Source organism: Podarcis pityusensis (genome assembly GCF_964106645.2).
Source record: "Podarcis pityusensis genome assembly, chromosome: 11".
In the NCBI taxonomy this organism is placed as follows: domain Eukaryota; kingdom Metazoa; phylum Chordata; class Lepidosauria; order Squamata; family Lacertidae; genus Podarcis; species Podarcis pityusensis.
In genome coordinates, this window is record NC_138036.1 from 28,100,310 (window position 1) to 28,125,008 (window position 24,699).

The window sequence follows — 24,699 nt, forward strand, 5'->3', positions numbered from 1 at the left end:
CTTACTCCACCTCCTATGTGTTTAGAAAATTCAGAGACTTTTACTTTTATGTCTGAATTCTCAGAATAATCAAGGTTCATTTAAAAAAAGAAGCTTTCATCTTTATATAACAACAAAGCATAGAATCTAGCATTCTAATAATAAGCAAGTAATCTACTAACATTAATTTCCACATAGTTTACCTTTAGTTTGGAACATGGTGTGTGGTGGTTGGGGAGGTGTATACACGCCTTCCCATACACAGTAACTTAAGACGTATGTTGATGTACAATCCCATAAATCAGAGTTTTCCAAACTGTGTTGCGACACGTTAGTGTGTTGGCTGCCATGTGTAGGTTTATTGCATGAACACACCCTGCTCTCCTCCTGGGGCTGGAAAGGGGCTAGTTTAACCTCAGGTTTGCTAGCAAAACTGAATTACTGTGCTGCGAAATTAAACAGGTGTGTCACCAACATGAAAAGTTTGGAAAGCTCTGTCATAATTTTTAAATTTTTTTAAATATGATTATTAAAATGCGTAGGATAAAGTACGTGTCTAGTTACTGAATTGTTCAAGTTTAAGATGCCAGAAAACCATACTCTTACCAGTTTAATTTACTTAAATATAACTATCCTTCTCAACTGCTTATTTTCTGCAGTCAGTCCTGTATCAACTACCACATCACTCCACAAGCCAGCTATTCTTACTCCTACTTTAGCTGCTGACTTAGAAGGTTTAAGTTTATCAAGTTCTTCAGTCATTGATGTAAGTTATATTTTTCATTTTTCATTTACTGACTTATTTTTCTCACTCATTTTCTGTTTTAAGGTAAGCTTGTATCTTGATCTATAATGGACTTGCAGACCATTCAATAATACTTCATTCCATTTTTAAATACAGATCATGGGTGGGGGGCCTTTGGCCCACCAGGGGTTCCATTTTTGCTTGTGAGCTCCTTTTGCTCAAACCATGCTCACCCATGCAATATCAGATGTGGGATGGGTATTGGCATGGCTTCAGTGCCATGGGCAGTGAGGGTGTGCCTTCTTCCAGGAGAGGGAAGTGATTTCCATTTTGCAAACACCCCCCCCCGGCACCTCTTGTTTTCAAAGAACAGCATGGCGCTATTTGCAAAAGGACTTTCAAACAGCCCTCTGCTGCAATTTAAAGTCTCAATAATTGGGACTTCAAAGCACACTGTCACCTGATGCCATAGTGTTATCCAGTGATTGACAGGTAGGAGGAGCTGCTCACCTTACTAGTTTGGCCTGCCAGGGGTTGGGGAGTTAAAGGCCTGGTCCATTGGCAGAAAAGGTTCCCCACCCCAAGGTAGCTTCATGATGAAACTAAGGAAGAATATGTTGCAGAGGATTTTTTTAAAGCCTGTGGTTTTAAAATGGTGGCAGTATAATCAGAATAGCTTTTGTTAATCACCATTCTAACTTTTGGCATGGGGAAACCTTATTTTTTGCATTTTAACTGCTTACAAATTCTGCACAAATGTTATAATCTTCTAAACTAGTAACAAAGAAACTTGTTCTTCTTTCCAAATATATTTTTGAACTTCTTTATCTTGGTACCTGTTATATTAAAACAAATCTAACTTCGTATTTTTCTGATTGCCTATGTTAGCTCTTATGTAACGCAGTGTCTGTGTAGGTGTTTATTCATATCTTGAATCAACTAAAATGACTTTATACTCAGTTTCCTGGGCAATGAAATAGAGAACGACCAGATCCAAAGTCCTGGAGGGCTCATGGCAGGTAGACAAAAATGGAGGAGGTGGTTCCTCTTCCTAATGGTCCTTCCCATCCCTAAATCCAAAGCCTCCCCTTATACTAGCTTCTTCAGATACAAGCCTCTTAAAAGGCTACTCGGTGTCCTCTACCAGATGCTTCTCTGTCAAAATTTCTGGAATATGCGTCATCTCTTTCCTGCTGTAAGAATTTAGGGACAATTTAACAAATAGCTCCCATTTTTCTGACTGTTTAGAATTATACCACATACTGTTTCAAAACCAGACTGCATGGGAATGGGAAGGACATGGTAGTAAAATCTCTCTGTTAAGAAAATAACCTATTGGTCTCTTGCTCTCTGTCGTGTAGGATGCTCAAAGTAACAGATGGCTCAAGCAAATTTGGTAAGGTTCTCACTATGAAAACAAAAAATTATCATAGTGTTAATTTCACATCATGCTTAGCAAACCTTGGCTACCACTAAGCCCATGGTTTGATTCAGTGTGTCATCTAAACCCAGGCTCATGATTTAATTGTCCAGACTAACCATGAACTGTAACCAAGATTTGTTTTCATTAATCTGGAAGTGGTAAGCCATGAGCCTGGGTTGGACAGCACTCTAAGCCATTAGTTGTCAACAGGTGCACTGTGGCACCCTGGGAAGACTTGAGGAACTTTTGTTCATGAGAGCCCTGGGGGGGCCATCCTTTCATTAACTTGCAGCCCATACCTTCTTGCATTATCTCTCTCTCTTTCTCTCCGAGGAACATTCAGGGGAGCTGGCAGCTTTAACATGCAGCCCATTATCTTCCTGTATACCTCTCTCTCTACCCCAGCGACCATCCTTCCTTGAGCCCATCCAGTGGAATGGGACCAGGGCAGAACAGGTCAGGGGTGGAATGAGGGAATCCCCACTTAAAGGTGTCATGTAATGGAACCCCATTGTAAGTGGCTCCCACAGTGTTTCGTCAAGGAAGCCATGGACTCAAAAAGGTTGAAAACCACTGCTCTAAGCCAAACATTGGATTAGCTTAGCACAATTGCAAAAAGGATCAGGGACAAGCAAAGCAACTGTGAGCTTCAATCCAGGAGCCCACACACTCGGGACAGTAGCTCACTTCATATGGTTTTAAAAATGAACCTTTGAAATTACTCATATATGAGAGCCTTTACCAAAGCTAAGAAGCAGAGTACAGTTGCCACGCTGGTCTAAAGTGCTACAGTAAAAATAGGTGAGAAAGCAACTTGTCTGGAAGCAACCAAGGCCATTGAGAATACATTATTTGTCTAATGGTATGTATTAATCTTACTTAAGTTGAGGTTTGTGTGCTGGGTATTTTGGCCATGTACATTAAGGTAGTTTTACCCATGCAAGTCCATAGTATTGACCTGCCGCACCAATGTAATATATCTTGTTGTTTATACCATATGTGATAGGGACTTTAATAGGTGTGCCTGGAGCAGAAGCTAAAGGCCAATCAGTATAGTAGATAAAAGGTCTTCCACTGGAGCCTGCGTATTGCACATTGTATTCCTGTAGTCACAGAGAATATATGCCCATTACTCCCAGTTCCCAATGGGAATTATGTAGTGCCATCTCAAAATCATTTTTAAAAGTGTTAGATGTTTATGCTCATGCTAAATAGAAAGGATCATAAGCAACCTTCTAATGCTTGCCTGTATAGGAAGGGAGTTAACCAGACTACTTTAGAAGTATTAACATAGTGTAACTGGAACAGAAAGAGGCCCTTTAGGAGTGGCTTTTTGAGAAGAAACAAGGTGTAATGGTAGGAGGAGGGGACGTGAAAAGATTGGGCTGATCATAGTTAAGAAGCCATACAATAGTTTGCCTCTGGAAGCTCAACTTGTGCCTGCTTTTAATTTCTCATTTGCTTAGCACTCAACTTCATAAATTCACTCCAGCCTCCCTGCTTCCATCTTAAACCACAAATCCAAACACATGCTGTGGACTACCTGAATGAAGCTAGTGGTCCATAGATCACAGTTTGGGAACCACTTACTTTGACTACATCAGGCAGTTTAAATCATTTACAGGCAATGACCATTTTGCATGGGGGTTCCATTCTCAGCCCCTGCACATCCTCCCACATGTCGGTGGAGCGTGCATAAGCCTTCTCCATCCCTGTTCTTCCCTCTTCTGGGTCCAAAAGGATGCCCCTAAAATGGTTGCCGCCTGTATGTACTAGGATACAACTTTTGTAAAGCATGTACAGTCATACCTTGGTTTTTGAACAGCTTAGTTCTCGAACATTTTGGCTCCCAAATGCCGCAAACCCATAAGTGACTGTTCCTGTTTGTGAACTATTTTTGGAAGCTGAACGTCCAGCAGGGCTTCCACTTGGCTGCAGGAGTTTCCTGCAGTCAATCAGAAGCCGCACGTTGGTTTCCGAATGTTTTGGAAGTCGAACGGACTTCTGGAGCGGATTCCATTTGACTTCCAAGGTACGACTGTACTTAGGCTTTCCCTAAATGCATAGCTGTTCATTGCAGAATTGTGGCAGCTGTGTCTTTAAATAGGTAATGATGTAGGACAATTGCAGATATATATCTGTTGTTGTCATATTTATTTATTTATTCATTCATTCATTCATTCATTCATTCATGTCATGGTTTTCTTTATAAAAGAAACACAGGGCTTAATTTTTTATTTTAAAAAATGCATAAAAGACAATATAGAAGACAATAAACAGTTCAAATTACTAAGATCCTTTTAATATATTAAAATAAAGAGCAGGGTAAGACAATTTAAAGTAAAAACAGGAAACAAAATTTAATCCCAGGTTAAATCTCAATTAAGGTGACTTTAAGCTTATTAGGCCACAGTAAGGAAATTTTGTCCATTATATGATTATTTTCCACCTAGTCATTTTGATACATTGGCACCCTATTTACAAAATTTTACAATTCCAAAATACAGAGGCGCTTTCACTTGCACAGGATTAAATACACTGCCTTCAGCTGTACTTGAGGGTCGATTTCAAAAAATTCCACTGGGAAAATGCTAATGTCCATGTGGAGATGGCAGTATTGAATCAGTAGCTTATGTGCTTCTAGCTTGCACTCTTTATAAAAAGATTTGAGGAGTGAAGTTATTACCCCTCTACTACTATCCATACCAGGTTGCTCAACCTTTGCTACTGTGTCCTTTCTTCTAGCAGATCAAGATAACCAGATGACAGCAAAAACTGCAGAATTTTAAGCAGGGGCAATTAGAATAGATCTATTATATGATTATTAATGTAAACCTCCAAAATGTATTTTGTATGGTTAAGTTTTTACCTCTATCTTCAGTACATTGTATTTTATTTTATTGCTATGGCTAGTGGCTGATGCAAATAAAGATTCTTCTTCTTCTTACAAGGCAGCAGGCCTATGAAAACTCTAGGAAGGAAATAGAAATGTGTGTTCTGCAGAAATCAGTTGCTGAGTCACCACTGGATCTGAGCATGATTACTCCTAGCTAGTTGGCAAGAAGCAAGTTTCTTATTTAGTAGGAAGACCCCTCTTCATGTAGAATAACAGATTCAAGAGTTTTGGTTTAACACACCAGCCTCTCTAGGGACAGTTGATCTAGAATAGTACCTTCTGAATATCTGTTAAAGAAAATCACTAAATGAGGGAGAAGAATGGGGTAATTCTACAAAATACTTGTAGGAAATGGACATTAAGAATACTTTTCACTTGCAACTCCATTTGGCAATCTCCCTAACGCAACACTAATCATTATTTTCATCTCCATAGCAAACATGCAGAAACTAATTGCTTAAGGCTCATAATAATTTAAAATTTTTTACTCATTTTAATACAACTGGCACCCTTCAAGCTTCATCTCCATGAGACTGCAGACCAAATGTTTTCCAAATTTGAGCAATGAAACATGGTTGAAAAAGAAACTGCCCAAGAGTAGTACTGTATTTCTTGTTATGGAAATATTGTATATATGAAAACACTATTACGGAAATAAGTTATTCCTCTTAACATTTCTTGCTAAAGATTTAATACTGAAGTAAGAACTCTGTATACAAGAAGCATAAATCTATAAAAATCTAGTATCATTGCTTTGTCTTCCTTCCTTCAAATATCTTAGTTTATTCATGTTTATAACTGTCCTATATAAATACATTGAAGATTTCATGTATAATATGTAAATGATATACATACATAGCTTTAACCATGCCTGATAGTGGTTGTGGATAGTTTTTGTTAGGCAATCACAAATCTAACATATTGTCAATAAAACCAGTCACTTTAAAATTTCAATCACATCTTTCTAAGGTAACATTTACCTCCTCACATCTTTAGCAGCTATCAGACATGACATGGGACATATTCATTGACCCTAAAAATTTTCATCAGAATCATCCACTGAAAGGGGGCTGCCCCAGCCAGACAAAAGGCTCATTTCAATTTTAACGGCCGTAATTAAAGGTTAATTCACTGAGTCAGGATTAACGAGGAAAGTACAAATGATAGGCAAGCAGCTGCCTTTATAATACAAGATTAGAACAATGCAATTACAATAAGAATTAGAAAAAATCAACTTCCTGAAAGGTTCTGTAATGAATGGACTGCATTTCTCTGCTGCTAATTGTGCTACTTAAACATGAGGATGGTACAGCCATCATTTTATTGTAATATCTCTTTATCAACAATGTCTAACAAGATAGTATACTAAATACAGCAATCACAATTGATATATTGAGAAAATACTGTGATCACTGGCAACACTTAAAAAGAGCCATGATTGCCATTATGCCATAGTGGGTTTCTTAAACTAAGGTACACCACACTTAATTCTTCCATTAAATCTTACATGAGTGAATTGCTTTCTTCTACCTACTTACTGTATTTTATTATTATTTATTAAATTTGAAAACCACCCTTTATCTGTAGATGTTGTAGTTGTAAAACTTAAGGTGGAAATAGTAAAAGGAATGTAAATGAGGATTCAAGAATTTTTGTACTTGAGCTTTTTGTTTCTGTGCACAGTAGTAGTGGTTTATTACTATAATAAATGAAGGTAGAATAGCTATTTTCTATATCAGTTTTGTATATAGGGTGCAAGATACACATGGTAGTGATTAATTAAAGACTAGAGAAGTATCATGTTAAAAGGAATAGTACTGTTATCAGATATTATGGAAAAGATCCTGATTTTGCGGGGGAGGGGGGACAAAAATATTCCAAGGTATTCTGGAAAGAACACTGTCTTTTTAAAAGTGCCATTTGCAACTGACATCTTAAAATTGGTGACATAGATGTTACATTTTGTTTTTTGTCAGGTGTCATAGGATTCAGAAAAGTTGAAAGCGTTTGTGCTTATAGATGCAAAGAAAATAATTGTACATCATAAATAGAAGATGTGGAAAATTACCCTTTAAACTCAGGCTCCATGGAAAGAATTTGCATTTTGTCGATCGTTGTTGAGGTGCTTTAGGATAATAAATCTGTATGCTGGGATACATTGGAGTATTGATGCTTAAAACCTAATAATCCAGTAGCATCGTCCCAGGAAAAATATATAGTGCTGTTTGAAGATTATGTAGCCCATGATATGAAAAGCCATGAGCTCAATGCTGCTATTGCTGTGGAAATGGATTGTAAACATAATATAGATTTGCTTGATAAAATTATTATTTTTGCTAAGCAGATGACAGCTGGCAAATCTGTCTCATGTATGCTATAAGTCACAAAAATGTAGGTGTTATCACTGATATTTAGATCAACCCAAGTATTGTTGGCTCAAAAACTGGGCCAACATGCTGTTTCTTACAATATTTTGACATTAAAAGCTCCAAGAAATGGTATTTAAGCCGCTTTTGGTATGGGCAGTTGATAACTTTTCATTCATAATTAGCTCATAGAGAACCGAGAGACATTGCAGGGAAATTGAACTGTCAGTGGGTAGAAACAAGCATTTGACCTCATCACATTGAGTGGGGCCCATCATAATTTGTTCATTTGGTGCCCATCAGCCCAGCCTCATCTCTCATACGGCACCTCGCTGACCTTCCCTCTCCAATTCCACTCAGTTCAGCTTTAATTATGACTCTGCAGACCCGAAGAAATATTGCAGCTTGCTCTCAAAAACCCTGAACTGCCACTCACCAAAAGATTGGTTTTTAACAGGTAATAAATGCCCAGAGGAAATGGTTCTGTGTCCCACACAGAGCACAGCAGCTCCTTTGGAGATTTTCCTGCCTCTCAAGTGTCCTAATACTAACTGGATTTAAAAAAAATAAAAATAGAAAGATCATTTTATACTTGTTACCAGATTCACTGTACAAAAACAGTATAAGCTTTATTAAAAGCGTATGTGTGTGTGTATGTTTCTGTTACAGACAGAAGAAAATAGTTATTTTGAAAAAGAATCTTTAAGAAGCTGGTTAATGATACAAGTATTAGAACTGAAAGTTTTAACCGACTTAATCAGTAAATAATCAACTACACCTTTAATCACTAATTAAAATTTGCCCTCCTATTTAATCGTTGGGCATAAGTTTGAAGGGTACTCCGCTGTGTAAGTCACAATAATATACTAGGCCCCTAGTGAGAAATTTAGGGATGGGTTTTATTTTCAGTTTTGTATTGAAATTAAGCAGATTATTTTACGTTCATATGTGAAACCACTGTGCCCTGTCTTCATAAGAATGAAGATGGAGGACAATGTCATTTGGATCTTCCAGGTAATATATCTGGATATTCTTCCATACTGCTGAGATTTGAACTTGTTGATTTTGAAACCATTTTCACTCTAGCAAGTTAAAGTAAAAAGGGAAAGTTTATATTACTCCAGTTCTATTGATGAAAAATATTAATGACCAATCTTTCAAACAGTAAGAGGGAACTTATAATTTTATGAACAAACAAAAAAACACTCTGCGGTCTTCCTTTGCTATCTTTGAAAAGGCCCTTATTTATGTTTTAATGCAAATTAATTTAAAAATAATTAAAGCCAGATGATAAAAAATTAATTGTTTGACAACCCTAGAATTAATGACACGCAATTTTAGGATTAACAGTTTGTTGGCTGAAATTTTTTCAAAAAGTGTAGCTAAATTCAGTATGAAAAGTGACAGGGGTGTAGCTTTAATCCCAACTTAAATAACAGCAAATTAAATTTCATACACAGTAATTCCACTGGTCGTGGCAGGTGAGCTGCATCTCTCCTAAAAGATTTCATGACACTGAATAATTCAAAACTACTCAGTGTTAGGAAATCTTTTAGGAGAGATGCAGTTCACCTGCCTCTACCAGTTGTTGTTTCCAGATGGATTTGTACAATAATCTTTTGAGAGAGAGATTTGAGAACACTAGACGAAAAAGTCTGAAAAGCTCATTTTGGCTCTAAAAACCTGTCCCTAAAGACTCTCTGGCAAATAAAAGTATTCAAAACTACAGTGTATCCTTGTAGTGAATGTGTCAGCAGGATTTTCAGGTCATTTGACAAAAAGGATACAGGTGCAGTAGATAGCAGTGAAGGTGACTGCTAGTTTCATCAATCACTTTGCCTTTCTTTAAGTTGATACATAATGGATCCCTTCAATCAGCTTCCTTGTTCTTTGTCACTTGTTTAGGAAAAAGAAAAAGGTAGAAAGGCTGGGCTTTAAAGTCAAGGTTACAAACCTTATTTACACATGATAGGAAGATGTCAGTATGAGCAGAGGCCCTTCATAAAATGTTGAGTTTTGCCAATGTGTGATAATATGCAGTTTGAAGCTTCCTTCATACAGACCTTGAGTAGTGATGGTGCTTGTCAAAGCACTGAGCTCAAACAGGAGCTTGGAATTAAGATGTTCAGTGACAAAGTCGAAACAAATCCCAGAAAAGGTGATAATGCACTTTATTAGCTGAGGACATAATTAGTGCTATTCAGTGACAAACTTTGTTTAGTATATGGAAAGAAATAGATTGTTTATATACAGATCCTGGACTATTTAGGGAGTGCTTTCCAGGTGCTTTCATAATTTCATATAGAAAATATTATGCAAATCAACCCTCTGTCCTGCCTGAAAAAAGCAAAACTCTGCAGTACCCTGTCTTTTCTTCCACAGCAAACTGACTGCGCTCTTACCTTTCTCTGAAAGTGTAAGATATGTGCCCTGAAGTCATTGTGGTTTGTGAGTGTTTATAAAATAAGTTTAAGAAACTTCCTTGCCACACTTTTGTGACATTTTGGTTAGTCCTGATAAAGGCATCGTCCAACTGTGGATTTTGGAATTGAGGCTTTGTGGGTTGGACCAACGTGGCAGCGTAGCACATGCTGTGCTAGATGAGTAAATTGATTTGGAAATGTACAGCCCATAATGTGTCGATTTTGAATTCCCTGCCTAAAAGGTATAAATATTCCTAAAGCTTTCATAACTTATACAGCACATGTTCATAAAATACTCTGGTTGTTGAATAAAACATGTTTTATCTTAGGGTTGTTTTTTGTAAAATCAGTAAACAAATCAGGAAAGGGAGGTAGGCATGGACATGTATGATTGGGACCAAGAGATTTTGTTCTACCGAAATTAAGAGCCTCTTTCTAGTGCAAGGACTTTTCCCTTGATCATGTGAGCTTCAGGTGGAGGGAATTTGTAAGGGTGGTGGGCATAGTGCAGGCCTCTCTGAACGTTTTTGATGATCTGTTTTTGTCTTGGGGGAGTCACTATTCCAGCACAGGCTTCTACTCCCAATTATTGGTTGACATTCTGAGGGTCAGTTATCCATCCACACAGATCAGCTTCTCCTTCTTAGGCTGAAGCATGCAGTCCTTACAATTTTGAGTACTGTACTTTCTAGTAATAGCTTACATGGAACATGGAAGCTATCCCAACATGATTGAGATCTTACATTCCCGATTATGCCTTCAAAGGAAAGCCCAGGAAATATAGTTCCATGGTGAGCAACTTCATATAAAATAGACAGTTGCAAGGCACTTGCATTTCCTGTCCCACCTGCATCTCTGCCATATGTGAAATCACTCTTTGGAAATGCAGTTTTCCTTGTCAGAAACAAATGTTAACATCCCCCCAAAGCAAAAATAGACAAAAATGGCACAGAAGATGCTGGTCTCTGTTTATGAAACACCATCTCCACATTTCTTAGCAGAGAATTAGGAAAGTCTGTCAAGCTGGGCGGCAGAGGAATCAGTTCATTTTAAGTACATGCAAGTCTTGCATTACAAGTGCTGGCTATGCAAGAATTCACTTATCCAAACACAAGGATTTAATACCCAAACCTTGATATATGCACCACAGATTCTGTGGTTTGGGAATGCATTTGATTTTTCCCATGTGACTCAATGGAAGTTATTGGTTCGTTACACGAATGGAGATCATTGACTTAATTATGCAAATGGTCGCTTAACAAATGATTTCCAGAAAATCCATGGTGTTTATAAAGCGAGACCTACATATAGGTTAGGAATTCACATGCTTTGCCCCCTGCTGTCCTTGCAAGGGAAATTCTGTTTGCTCTATCCTACAAAAGAAAGGCATTGTTTTTGTGCTGGCTGTTATGGCTTATTTTCACCCAGTTATTCACATAAAGTTTTTTTGCCCCTCTTCTGGTGCTCCCTGCTCCACCACTATCCCTTATTTCACTTTCTCCTGTTCTTCTAACTATGTGATAAAGGAGTTGCAACTACAGTACCACTCTTTTGCAGAAAAAAGCACTCTATCAGTTCACTAATCTTTTGCAAACTACAACAAATATTGCTGCATGATATGTGTAATGGCATTTGTACATACAGTATGTAGTGCATAGGGAGAGTTGTCAGACACAGAAACCTGAGGTTGGGGTGAAGGTGTGTATGATGTTTGAGGACATTATCAGGCTCCTACAGGGGTCAAATATTTTTTCATTGCATGGTCAGAGCTACAAGCACCCTTGTTATATACTCTCCATATGAATCTGCCTGATAAGATTTTATTTTGAGGACCTGCTCTTTGTGCCCCAACCTTTGGAGGGGTACTTCACAGCTACTAGGGATGGAGCCTTCTCTGTAGTGGCAGCTCTGCTTTGGGATGCCTTTTCCAGAACAATTTGGCAGGTCCCAATAATCTTCGCATTTAGGTGCCTGGCTGAAACTTCTGGAAGAGTTCAACATAATTTAATTTCTATATTGCTTTTACTTTCAGCAAGGTAAAAAATGGAGCACTTTTTTAAAAAGTTATTTGCAAGTGGACAACTTTGCAAGTTAATGACTGGTTCAGCAAAGTACTTAAGCATATTTTTAAAACCAGAGCATATATCTAGTCTCTGTGAAGTCAACTGTTTCGAAGGGAATCTGTGGCATATGACAGACCTTAATATTCATGAGGAGTACTCATATTTCAAAGCACTCTAATGGCACAAGCCACATTCGCATTACTGCACCTCACATTTCCAGGGCACTTGGAGGATTTGGCTTTATGAAGTATGTCAATGTAAAGCTTCCAGCTACATCTTGTAAAAACCAGTCATAACGTTTCAGAGAAATGTGGTGAATCATATTTCACTCTTGTACTTGAAATACGGTATTTTAAGAACTACATGCACTGTTTTAACAAAATAATTTAATTACTGAGGCATGAAAATAAATTGTAGGAATTCTCTGTCATGAAGATCTGGATTCTGCCCATTTCCCAAGGGATCCTAGAGGGCAGTCACCTGGGCATTTTATTTTAGGATTCTGAGCCCTCATTGGCCTCAAATGATAAGAAAGAGGGTGAGCTGGGACTTCCGGGTTGACGCGTCTGTCTAATGGCGGATTCCCTCCGAGCTCCGGAGGGAATCGGCTCAGCAGGGGATCGGGTCTTACCGTGCCGGCGACACGGGGACCCTCACAAACCACGTACACGGGGTACGTGGACATGGTGACTCGGCGGGCATCGTAAGCGCCCCCCCGACCCGTGAGAGAGCCTTTTTAAAGGCTAAGGATCGGGTGCCTGGGAGCGGCGTGGTGCTGTGAGTCTTCTGCTACCCCTGCCGAGCGAAGCCGCATGCCATTCTTCAGTCAGCGCTAACTTCTTCCTGCTAAATTTGGACTCAAAACTAAGAGCAACAACCCGTGAGTAATTTGAAAATTGGATTATAAATTTTTCGGATTGGATTTGGTACGAACGGAGGAGATGAAAAAAAAGGGAAGTCCGCCTCCTCCATATTGTTAACAGTGCAAGCAAGGATTTGACAACTAAAGTTGCGGGAAAACTTGTGAGATTGGATAAAAAATACAGACCTCACGGATTTAAAAGACCTAAGCTAAGGTGCTGGAGGACAAGAGATTATTTTGTTTGAAATTAAGTATCACCCTACTCAAGCCCGGGAGCAATCCGAGCTAAGAGCCTGCTGAGACATAGATACTTTTGACAGCTGTCAAATTAGCTGTCAAAGTTGAAAGAACTGAAAATTGAAACTTTAACCGATTAAATTGCTACAAATTATTACAAATAAGGAAAGATCGACACAAACAAGTCTGACTTTTGGATCGGAGAGGGAAAGATCATTAAAACCAGAATCCCTCTAGAGGGGACTCTTGGACATTGCAAGAATGGAACTAAAACAAGGAATACAGGAAATACGTGCTGGTTTGAAAGAGCTGATCTCTCTTGTGGGAAATTTGATACAGAGGAATGAGAAAGGCCTTGTTTTGTCTACAAGCCCACCAGACCCGAAGCTATCTGAAAATACACTAACTGATTTGGAAAGGGACTCATCGTTTGAAACACAGGCAGCTGGACAAGGGAAAGAACCCAAGATTGAGGAGGAAAAGACACCTGCCAAGCAAAAGGAGCTGAAGGAAGGGAAGGCTGAGACACCACATAAAGGAGAGGAGAGACCAAGATCTGCTAAGAAGAAATCTAAACTGACTAAGGTGAAAACAGGACTATTTGGGACATATAGATTTATGAAACAATGTTGGAATATGGGACACAAGCAAACAGGTTTAACTGAAAGAATCATCGCCAACATTGAGAAAATAAGTCTTCGATCCTGGGAGTTAAGCATGAGAGACTTTCGAAGGAATCGGCTGAAAGGAACTGTGAGAGACTTGCGCGCCTCGGACGTGAGATCACCAGGCTAGAAAGATGGACTAAATGTACTTTGATTAAGGATTGAAGCCGGGGGAGAAGGGTGGGACTTAACAGTCCGAAGGGGGTTGAAGTTTTTTTTTGTTTTCTACCTTTTAATTTTTATAGAATAAAGAATATTTTATAAGAATGGGGAATCCGTGGGGGGGAAAGGGTGGCAATTTTAGGAAAGGTATCTTCTTTTTTAGAAACATGCTTATATCTTTTTTTTTGTTCTTTTACTCTTATACAGAGGATTAAGGGGTATACGTTAATAAAATGCTAGCACAACAAATGAATTAAAGTATAATTTTATAATTAAAATGAATTTAATCAAACTAGGGTTAAGTAATTTTAATAAAATAAGGTACAGGATGTTTAGGGGAAAAACTTGCTAGAATAAATAAACTGGAGTTGGGAAACAATAGGAGGAGACGTGGGGAAGTCCTGAAAAGAAGTTACTGAAAATAAGTGTAAAGAGGTGAACCTCTTTTTCTTTTTCCTTTTTTTCTTTTTTTTTTGGATGTATGTTTCTATGTTCCTGAGCTTTGATTCTTAATGTAATCTTTTTTGGAAAATTAATAAAGATTATATAAAAAAAAAAGAAAAAAGAAAAAAGAAAGAGGGTGAGCTGTTTGCAGAAGAGTTGAAAGCACCACCCCTGAAGTGTAGGCTTCTTCAGTCATAAATTTTTCCTGCTCTGGTGGCCAAAGCAAGTAGAGTCCTGGAACTCCCTGAGGAACAACCCATGGAAACTGAGGCAAAAGCTACAGCGGCAACCAAAGGAGCCAAATCTGCCTTTCTGGATAGACTGCCACGTCTGGCTACCCTGCCTTTCCCAGATTCATTCCAAAAGCTGCGGAACACTGAGCAGACAACACTGGAAAAACACAAACCATCATGCAAGCTGGTGAATAGACACTACCTCTTCCCAACTAATATTATGGGCCAATTGGCTACCCTAATTGTGGGTGTGCCAGTAGCAACTTTATCCTCAACTGCGATTATCCTGTCTGAAAGCAAAGGAGGACCAAGGAATGCTTGTGACAAGTGAGTAGAGGCGGTGCCACTTGGATTTTGAGGCACAAGCATTACGGCTAGAATAAGCATCCTGTGAGCCAATGATCTCACCTCCAGGGGGGATGTACCCAAACACACTGTAGATGGCCTAAAGAAGTTCTCCATTGTGCCAACCTTCCAAGAGGAGTGATAGTGAGCATCTTGGCAAAATGTAATATCTGGCTCTACAATATCTGGCAACTGGGATGTAGATGCAGGATCCCAAGGACACCTGGCCAATTCCGCATTCATTGGGGGAAAGCTTTATGGGGACCCGCTCAAAAAAAGTCCTTTTTGAGATATGGATAAACAAAAGATTCCTGTCAAGAAGGATGGACACAAAGATAAACAACATCAGTCCTTTTGTCTGCGACAACAATATAATCGACCACACTCTTCAGCAGGCTACAGATCCAGATGAGATTGTATTGAAAGATCCAGTGGTTCCACAATGCCTCATCAATGTCCCAATTCTAATCCTGGAATTGGGGAGAGTTGCAGTGTGGGGATCAATGGAAATCAAAGATCCTCTCCTTGTGCAATGTGGAAATGTCCCTGCTTGTGCAGGAGATGTATTGGATTCAGGCTGTTGCTTTTAGATACTGTATTTATTTTTGTCATTTAGTCGTGTTTGACTCTTCGTGACCCCATGGACCAGAGCACGCCAGGCACTCCTGTCTTCCACTGCCTCCTGCAGTTTGGTCAAATTCATGTTGGTAGCTTCGAGAACACTGTCCAACCATCTCATCCTCTGTCGTCCCCTTCTCCTTGTGCCCTCCATCTTTCCCAACATCAGGGTCTTTTCCAGGGAGTCTTCTCTTCTCATGAGGTGGCCAAAGTATTGGAGCCTCAGCTTCAGGATCTGTCCTTCCAGTGAGCACTCAGGGCTGATTTCCTTAAGAATGGATAGGTTTGATCTTCTTGCAATCCATGGGACTCTCAAGAGTCTCCTCCAGCACCATAATTCTAAAGCATCAACTCTTCAGCGATTAGCCTTCTTTATGGTCCAGCTCTCACTTCCATACAACACTACTAGGAAAACCATAGCTTTAACTATCTAGACCTTTGTCGGCAAGGTGATATCTCTGCTTTTTAAGATGCTTTATCTGTTTTAGAACATTCAGTACTTTTATTTGCTTACAATTTGTAATAGTTAATGGACGAAAACAGTTACTGTTAATATTTTTCCATTTGATTTTCTTCCATATGGTAACTTTCCCCTTAATGCCACAAGCCTTTCTTTCTTTAAACTCTAATCTGATGCCCCTTCCCTTCTCCTCTTAAATTTCAGAGTTATTGGAGCATACCCACATAGTATATGTAGGAGGAAATAGCTCATAGCTTACTAGGTCATTTTTGGATTATGTCTTAGATAGAAGGGCCATTGAAAAGTTACTTCCAAAGATAGATTAAATTATTCAGTCCCTCACTGTTAACAAAACATAATTTTAAAGATTCCTTTGATTGTACACAATAGACATTCATTGAACAAAATGTATATTTCATCCAGACAAGTTTCTTTTGTTATATGTGTTGAATCTGATCAATAGAAGCTTCTGACCACAGTGGTGTTGAACTGGAAAACATGTCGGTTAAAATTAGAAGGGGACCAAGTAGGAGACAGTAATAGCTACATTTTAGCAGAAAGGATACATTTAGAGCAGTATGGATAGCAAGATTGGGCAATCTGCATTAACCTCAAAAAGATTCGTGTAGAAGCATGCATTTCTAAAATATCAGTTGTATTTATTTAAATCATGAATTGTGTTTAAAATGGAATTGATGCAAAAGTGCATTTTAGATTTGCAAAAGCAGTGGGAAATTTCACTATCAGCATAATAAACTCAGTGTCTAACAACAGAAATACTTATGGAGAACCTGGAATTTAGGGCAACATCTAATGTTTATAAGTTTAATTACATATTTATCACTTCAATGCTAACTGGTTACACCTTCCATAGCAAATACATTTCTTACAACTTGTGTTTTACCACACCCAAATGCTGCTGATACCAGCCTTCTGTTTTTGCAGTCTCGGGTAGAAATAGGAGGTTTATCAGGCTCTTAGTGAACTGTCATAGGTGGTTGGTGGAATGCTTTGCAGGTCTCTTTTTGTGTTTATACTATAATATTGCATGATTCTTGCAGCCAAAAAGGCAACTTACTGGACTATTTCCGGACACTGAAACACACAAACAGGTCCCTGGATTGGATTGCTGAGTTACACATTTTGAAAAAGCATCTTAGAAAATAGTAACTTGAAATTTTGCGTGTTTCTTTTTCAAAAAATATTTGGCAGTGGCGTTAAAAGTTTTACAGTTTTAATCTTAAAGCCCCCCCCCCCCCCAGGAAGCAGACATGCCATGTCATAAAATAACTATTAGTGATTAGTTTGTATCATATAAATCTAACTTGAGTTGATAATATGGTCCATTACCAGCTAACTGCACAGAGTATTTTTCATTTTACACTCTTCAGTTACTTTTTAGTGAAGTGTTGAAAATATGAAGCTTTTCTCCTTTCTAAAATTGCACGCTGTCTGTCTGTTATTAGGGCGATAACAGCTCTTATAAATGTTTCAGTAAGCACTAAGTAGACAGTTATGTGCACTCTCATTCCACGCTTATTTGCTTACTGTAATAAACTGATACAATATGTGTGGTTTGTCTTCCTGTATCTATATGCACACAGATTTCCTTTAGAAATAATGTTGTGGCTGCAGAATTGATTGGTTATTTTCATAAAACATCTAAAAGTACATAGATGACTTTCTTAAATGTATGCCAATATGATTTGTAGTGGTTTATCATACAGTTCCTAAATGCATGTTAACTCTTTAGGGGAGGCTTCATTTAAACATATTTACAACATTTGTATTGAATCAGCCTACATAAAATAATTTCACTTGATGCTATTTTGAGTTTCTTCAGTTGTATAGCTCATGCTCCAGTAATGGTTTTTTATTATTTCTGACGGGTTAAAATACTTTTTGACCTGTGTGCTTACATATAATGTCTAGCTTGGGGGAGGTTGAGCAGCAAAAAGAATTCTGCTTGTTAGGTGTAAATGTCTTTATTTGGTAAGATGTTTTTTGGTAAGATTTCTTATCCGCCCTTCACCATAAGGCAGCAGGGAAGATTACAACAATATAATATGCAGTTATAAAAGAAAATGGTTCCAGCCAAAACAGAACAGTAAAAATTCAGCAAAAGAGGTTGGTACCAAATGTTCACGCTCTGACGCAAGCTGTGGTCATAAACAGCAACATGAAACAAGGTTCTACAGGTTGAATGGGTTTCTTCCTCTTCCCCGCCTTCCACCATATGTAATATTGTTTATGTACATGAGTGAAGCCAGTGCCCTGCTGAGGAATGCTTGTTCCTATGTGCAGCTGAAGATCACTGAAAAATTATCGTACATATATGTATGCATAAAGATTATTTTAGCTAGATTAAAAATCAGATGATTAATGATCTGATGTTAAATTGATTAAATGTAGCCTCGGTACACTAAAGATTAATACATTTAATTTAAATGTGCATATTGCAAAAATCTTGACGTAGGTAGCTTTTTTGAAACTGGGAGACAAATTGTACAATTTGTCAATTAGAAAAACTTAAGATTTAAACAAATAAAAAAATTCTTTTTTTAAAAATGATATTTATTAAAGTTTCAAAGAATACAAGAATTACACAAAAACAAAAAAATAAAAATACAAGAAAATACAAAATACAGAAAAAAGAATAAAGTTTTTAAGATATAACCAAAAAAATGAAAAATAAAAAGAAACATACCAAATAAAAACAGTTAAAAACACGTTAATTTTCCAAACAAATAAAAAAATTCTACTCAGTTTTAAAAACTGCTTACCACCTTCTGCCTTATCTATGCTCCACAACGCTCTATTTTCTGCACAGCACTAAGCATAGAAATGTTTTTGCAGAGCAATCTAATCTACCATCAGTGGAAAATTTTGACTGGATCAGGGTCAAAAGGGGTCGAGGTGCATTTGCAGTCAAATGTACTCCAAGAAAGTTGTACAAATAGATTATCTGTTGGAAAGTATTCAGAGTGGCACCATTTGCAAGTAACAAAACCATGCTACCTTCCATGCATAAATAATTGAAATGAAGCCTATTCCATAATGTAAAGTACACGGTAAGAGGGTCTAACTGACCCCTCAGTTCTTTAAATCTAGAACAATTTTTTGCGCAATTAACACTGTGGACGTTATGTAACAACAAATCTTACAGGCCTTGAAAACACAGCTTAATGCTACTCAAGCAGATTTTTGTTGCAATTTCCTTTTGTTTCTGTGACTGCAGAGATGACACTTGATCCTTTTCCTGTTAGCAGTGGCAAGTTGTGCCAGTTCTATGGCTGCCTCTCTTGATATCCTAGACAAGTTGGCTGTGTTTCTAGACTCAACCAAGAGTAAGATCTACTGCAAACCGAGGTCTACTAGGGAGAGATGTCTGGGGATGTTCTCTCTATTAAGGGATGTGAATCATACAATGAATGTACACATTTAAGGAAGCTGTTACTACGTTTGACAACCAATAATGGTCATGATATTTATTTTTACTATAACAATGAAATGAATGGTCTCTGGTTTTCTGATTCTGAAATTGCTGCATCATTATGAATGGGTGGAGAATCATTCTATCTTATAAATTTAAAATCTTTAGAACCTAAAAATACCGCTGTTAACACTTACTGCTTTGTAGATAAGGAACTCTGGGGGAAGAGGTAGGATTTCTGGTTTGTGTGTTTTCATTATGTGAAAGACAGTTTAAAAAAAATAGCTAATGCTCTGGTGATATACAGCTGACTGCATATGTACAGGCTGGCTTGTATTATACTGCAGAATTGGTCCATCTGTTCCAGTATCATCTGCTATGACCAGCAGTAGTTTCTCAAGGTGTTGGACAGAGGATCTTTCTTGAACCTACTACATGAGTTCACTTTTAACTGGAGATACCAAGAATTGAAACTTAGACTTTATGCATACAAAGAATACCAGTGAGCTCATCCCCATTTCTTCCTTTCTGTTTCCCTCTGTAGATTTTAATGTTATCAAATTCCTTTTTTCCGCACATGTTGCTTTGATTATTTCCTTACAGGTTTTCACCTGAAAGCAATATGCAGTCTAATCCTTGCATTTTAGATATGCATAGAATGTAATATTGATTTCGTGCATCTTTTTTTTTTTTACCCATGCAAGAACTTGATAGTCTGTATTTACTAACTTTTAATTTTTCCTATGCAATAGGTCAGTGTTCCAGCCTTTGTGCCAGCCAGAACTCATGAACTCCTGCACCGAATGAGTGGGAAAGGATTAGCAGCTCATTATCACTTCTCAAGACAGCCATGCATTTACAATGATCAGATGGTATCTGTCCAAGTGACCTTGGCTAACACCACTGACCAAAAGATAGAAAATATCCACTTAGGCGAAAAAAAGCTGCCTACTGGCATGAAAGTGCATGTGTTTAACCCAATAGGTAATTGTTCTATAATTTTGAAACTATGCAATATATTTTTCTAGCCTCTGTAGCATCTTAACTTTTTAAGACTTAGATGCATTCAAAAACAAACAAACCTCGAACCTTTGATTCCAGGAGCAGGTAGATCTTTTAACTGTCAACTGTTTTCTGTGGTTCAATTAGGTGAACCTTCATAGTTATTTAATGACTTGCAATCCAGTGCATAGTAATGTCCACAGTCCTATTGATATCTGTGGTACTTCTTTGATTGGTCTGCAGATAGGTGGTAGGGAAGTTTTTCATTTTTCAGTTTATATTCCATATTCTCAGTCCAGAGTCCTGAAACAGGGTAGCATCTCAATTAAATAGCAGGAATAGAGCAGTGTTAAGATTTTTAAATGCAATTTAATTAATTGCAAAAACTTTAAAAAGTGTGTAAAATGTATTGATACATATATTAATAACATTGGAATATTAATACTGCTAGTAAAGTTAGCAATATAGGGCTGTGTTCAGTGTAGTGCTAAGCAAAATGTTCTGTCAGTACTACAAGGATTTCTCCTTACACAACACAACACCCCCCCAACGCCTCCCCCAAAATCTATTCTGGGGTTCCCCCAACCCCAGAGTGATTATGGGACCACATAGGAGAGGAGAGGGGGGAAATCTCATTGCACTAGTTCAGAGGAACACGTGCCCTCTACACATTTCTTGCCCTTGGATGTTAATAAAGAACTTGAACAGGGCTGTATTTAATGATGCATACACATAAAATAGAGGTATTTCCTGTAATAGTACAGGAAATCACAAGTATTAGGGTAGGTTAATAATTGTGAAGGACAGATCCGTTAGGATGATTCATAATAATACACCAGAATGGGGGAGGGAACAACTCATAATTATTAGTCTTCACTGGGGTTGGACTAGATGACCCTTAGGATCCCTTCCAACTCTCTCATTCTAAGAACATTCATAATCATATTCTAGCATTTTTCATGATTATCAGTTGGTGCTCTTGCCATGAGCAGAAGGTCTTTTGGTGTAGTGGGAAATGCTCACTCATGAGAGCGGAGAGGAATTGGGTTTCAGGAATTCTCACCAGCACTTTGAATAGGTCTTGGGATCTAATACAAAGCCAGTGCAGTAGAGCCAGAAAAGGAGCAATACACTTTCTGCAAACTATTACTATAAATTTTGCTATTGCTGAGTGGCAACTGAAACTTTTGAACCATCTTCAGATAAAGCACCCCATAGAAAGCATTGTAGTCGCAAGTAAATGAGATGAAAAATGGATGACAGCATATCAGTATCATGACAAGACAAGGGCATATGGACATAAAAGTTGCAAAAAGTTCCTTCAAAAAGAAGGAAAGGAGAATATGTGAATTCATAGATTTGTAGAGTGAAGGGACCACAAGGGCCATTTAGTCCAGTCCCCTGCAATGCAGGAATCTTTTGCTCAACATGAGGCTCAAACCCAGAATTTTCTGCACATATTGCTATGCCTTATATTGACTGTTCATTATTCCCCACAATGCTTATGAGGAGACTGCTTGATTAATCCACAATCTTAATCACACTTGTGTAAGGTCTGTTGAATTTAGTGAGACTTACTTCAGTGCAAGCATGCACACAATTATTCTCTTAAATATATGAATCAGACCTAAGAAGCAGGAATGGAGTAAAGCCAGTTTAATTAAAAAGCAGTGCATTCATACATACCCAGAATGTGTAGTCTATATGTTGTAAGTGAAATGAACATCATAGAGTAATATGACGAATAATCTTTAGTTCTGTGAAGAGCTTTCAGTGAAATATAAAGTGAAGTAAGAAACTATATTGGTGGTTAGAATCTGGATTCAGCAAAAATATAAAAACAGAACAAGTAAGCACCATGGAAGATAAACTGCAATTCAAGAGAATCAGATTTAAAAGTAAGATAACATACTTTGTGATCAAAATAATCAGTATAGTAATGTGTGTGTGTGTGTGTGTGTTTTAACTAAACAAATTTTGGATAGCACTTTTTCTAGAAACAGGTTCTGTGATGTTTCATGTTAAAGTAATCTTACCCATTAGTTAAGATTTAAATGTTTGGGTATTTTAATGCAATAACTATAATATATTATTGCATGTAATATATTGCACACATATTCTGACATTGTAAATAAAGGCTGCTATAGTTTTCTAGTAAATTGATGGAACAAAGGTATTCTCTTCACTGATCCTTTTAAATTTCTCTGACAAATAAGCAAATTGTTCTTAAATCTCAAAGTTAAATACATTACAACAGTTGAATCAGGTATTTTCTGTAAATTGGAAGAATTGTTTGATAAGATTTCTTGTTCTTAACTTATTATAGCAGAGAATTTTCAAGTAACAGCCTACCAAGGTTATCTCAATATCTCCAGTGTCATTTCTGACACTGATAAATATGTATCTACATGCAGCTCACTGAAGAGAACCCCAAAGGGTCAGTTAACAGTCCCTGTTATCTAATTATTTTCTTCATCATTCCAATGACTAACACTTGATCAAAAGCCAAGCAAATATTTCTTCTAAAATTTTGCAAAGTCAGTAAATGTTTAAGGAATATGTTAAAGTAAGCAGAACCTAATACAAGTTTTCAAAAGCCTTGTTGTTACACTGATTTATCTAACTTTTTCAATGTTTTGCTTTATGTTCTATTCAATAGAATCTCTTGAACCTGGGGAATCTATGACAGTCTCAGTAGGGATTGACTTTTGTGATTCTACCCAGGCTGCCAATTTCCAGTTGTGGTAAGTTACGCTGCAGTGGCTTTTCAAAAATAGATCATTAATGTGTGGGGGAAATGAATGGAAGAAAATACAATTTTTTTGTCCTGTTGTGCTGTTTGAATATTAACGCATTATGCTAAGGCAGGTTTTATTTAAGCCTCTGAAGGTTGATCAGTATGCTTAATACAGAGATGGAAAAGTTCTATTTTTGTGTTTTTATAGAAACACAATAGAAATTTAATAAATGAAATAATTATACTGATAATATGGCTCTCCAAATAACTACATAATGCACAATTTAATTAATACATTGTTTTCTTGCTGCTAGTATATTTAGATTGGCAACAGTGTCATAGCTTGTCAGTATCCAGGGGCTGAAATCAGCAGTCAGTCACCTTAAAGAACCATGGTTACTGTAAAGCCCACCACCCCAGACACCCCACCCCTTTAGACAAAAGAAGTTCAGGAAGTGTTTCTGCTTACCACAGAAAATGGTTTACAAAATAATGAGCACCTCCATTATATCGGACTAGTCATATGTAAAAGTATCTGTTTGGTCTCCTCTGAAAAGCTCAGTACTTAACATTTGCATGCCTGTGTTTTGGTATCATTTCTAGTGTGAACAAGAAAAGGATCTCTGTACTGAGGTGGTTTCCACTGAGTACTGTGGGTGAACAGGCAGCTTTATTTTATGTGTAACGAAGAAACAAAGCTTGTTCCTTGACACCAGCATCACAAGCTTTGGCAATAGGTTTTCCATATTGGGAACAGGGGACAGATTTAGCCTTTTCCCCAATAATGTCCCGGAGTTGTACCCCTTTAACATTCATTTGCACCAGTGAATGGTTACTCTTTCCCCATAAGAATGAATGATGAAATGTCCTCTTTGAGGGCATAATTTAATTGAAGGCAAGACTTGCCCGTTACCCTGCCCTTGTTCACCAAGGTTTGTCCTACAGTTACAGATTGTGGCTGAGGAGAGTTTGGGTGGCTCGCTAAGTCAAACCATGGAGCAGTACAGATTTGAGCTGTTCTCCAAGAGCCAACATGTTTGTGCAATTCCAGCAAGCAATAGTTTGGCTTACTGTGACGTGCAAATCAGGCCAAAGTGAAACCCAGCCCCTGCTAACAAGACCCTTATGAAAGTATGCAGAGCATATGGATGTGTTGCACCAGGAGGGTCCCAGAAATCTATCTGGGCTCCTTCCACTCCCAGGTGTTGTAATATGTATAGTTGGTTCTTCAGTTATATATTTAAGTGTGTGAAAGAAGGGCTGCTTTCTTTTCTCCCCTGCCCTCAATCCTAAAAGTATGAATCCAAAGTAATCTAAGGTAAACAAATTCTTAAACAAATTGTTTGTCTAATATTGTGGATCAGAAAATAATGTAATGAAGTTATGTTTTGTGGTAGGGGAGAGAACATTTAGATAAGAGCCTCCCATTTGAAGCCTGAAGTAGCACAGTCCAGGCACAGATTTACCAATTTGGTAGGCCTGTGACATCCTTCCACCAATCTCAGCTGGCTTACTTTTGTATTCAGCAGTGCCACTCATGTTCTGGAGGCAGCCAGACACACCAGGTCTCCCCCTACAAGATAGTGGATGAGTCTCAATTAGTTTG

General features: G+C 37.8%; 1 protein-coding gene and 1 long non-coding RNA gene across 11 annotated transcripts in view; one reads left to right on the plus strand and one right to left on the minus strand.

Annotated features, from left to right (window-relative positions):
• Nucleotides 1–24,699, plus strand: part of AP3B1 (adaptor related protein complex 3 subunit beta 1) — a 147,667-nt gene that overhangs the window by 98,966 nt on the left and 24,002 nt on the right. For all 3 annotated transcript variants that reach the window (XM_080972376.1, XM_080972375.1, XM_080972377.1), the window contains 3 exons: nt 639–745; nt 20,107–20,338; nt 23,016–23,100. In XM_080972376.1, coding sequence (XP_080828502.1) covers nt 639–745; nt 20,107–20,338; nt 23,016–23,100 — 424 coding nt within the window. The remainder of the gene's footprint in view (nt 1–638; nt 746–20,106; nt 20,339–23,015; nt 23,101–24,699) is intronic.
• LOC308458350 overlaps nt 16,593–24,699 on the minus strand; it is a 156,579-nt gene continuing 148,472 nt past the window's right edge. For 5 of the 8 annotated variants that reach the window (XR_013977251.1, XR_013977252.1, XR_013977253.1 and 2 more), the window contains 4 exons: nt 24,608–24,666; nt 22,043–22,173; nt 20,437–20,659; nt 16,595–16,998 (listed from right to left, as the gene is read on the minus strand). This is a non-coding gene — a long non-coding RNA (uncharacterized lncRNA). Of the gene's footprint in view, nt 16,999–20,436; nt 20,660–22,042; nt 22,174–24,607; nt 24,667–24,699 lie in introns of all 8 variants that reach the window. The other 3 variants (XR_013977256.1, XR_013977257.1, XR_013977250.1) reach the window with 2 other exon arrangements.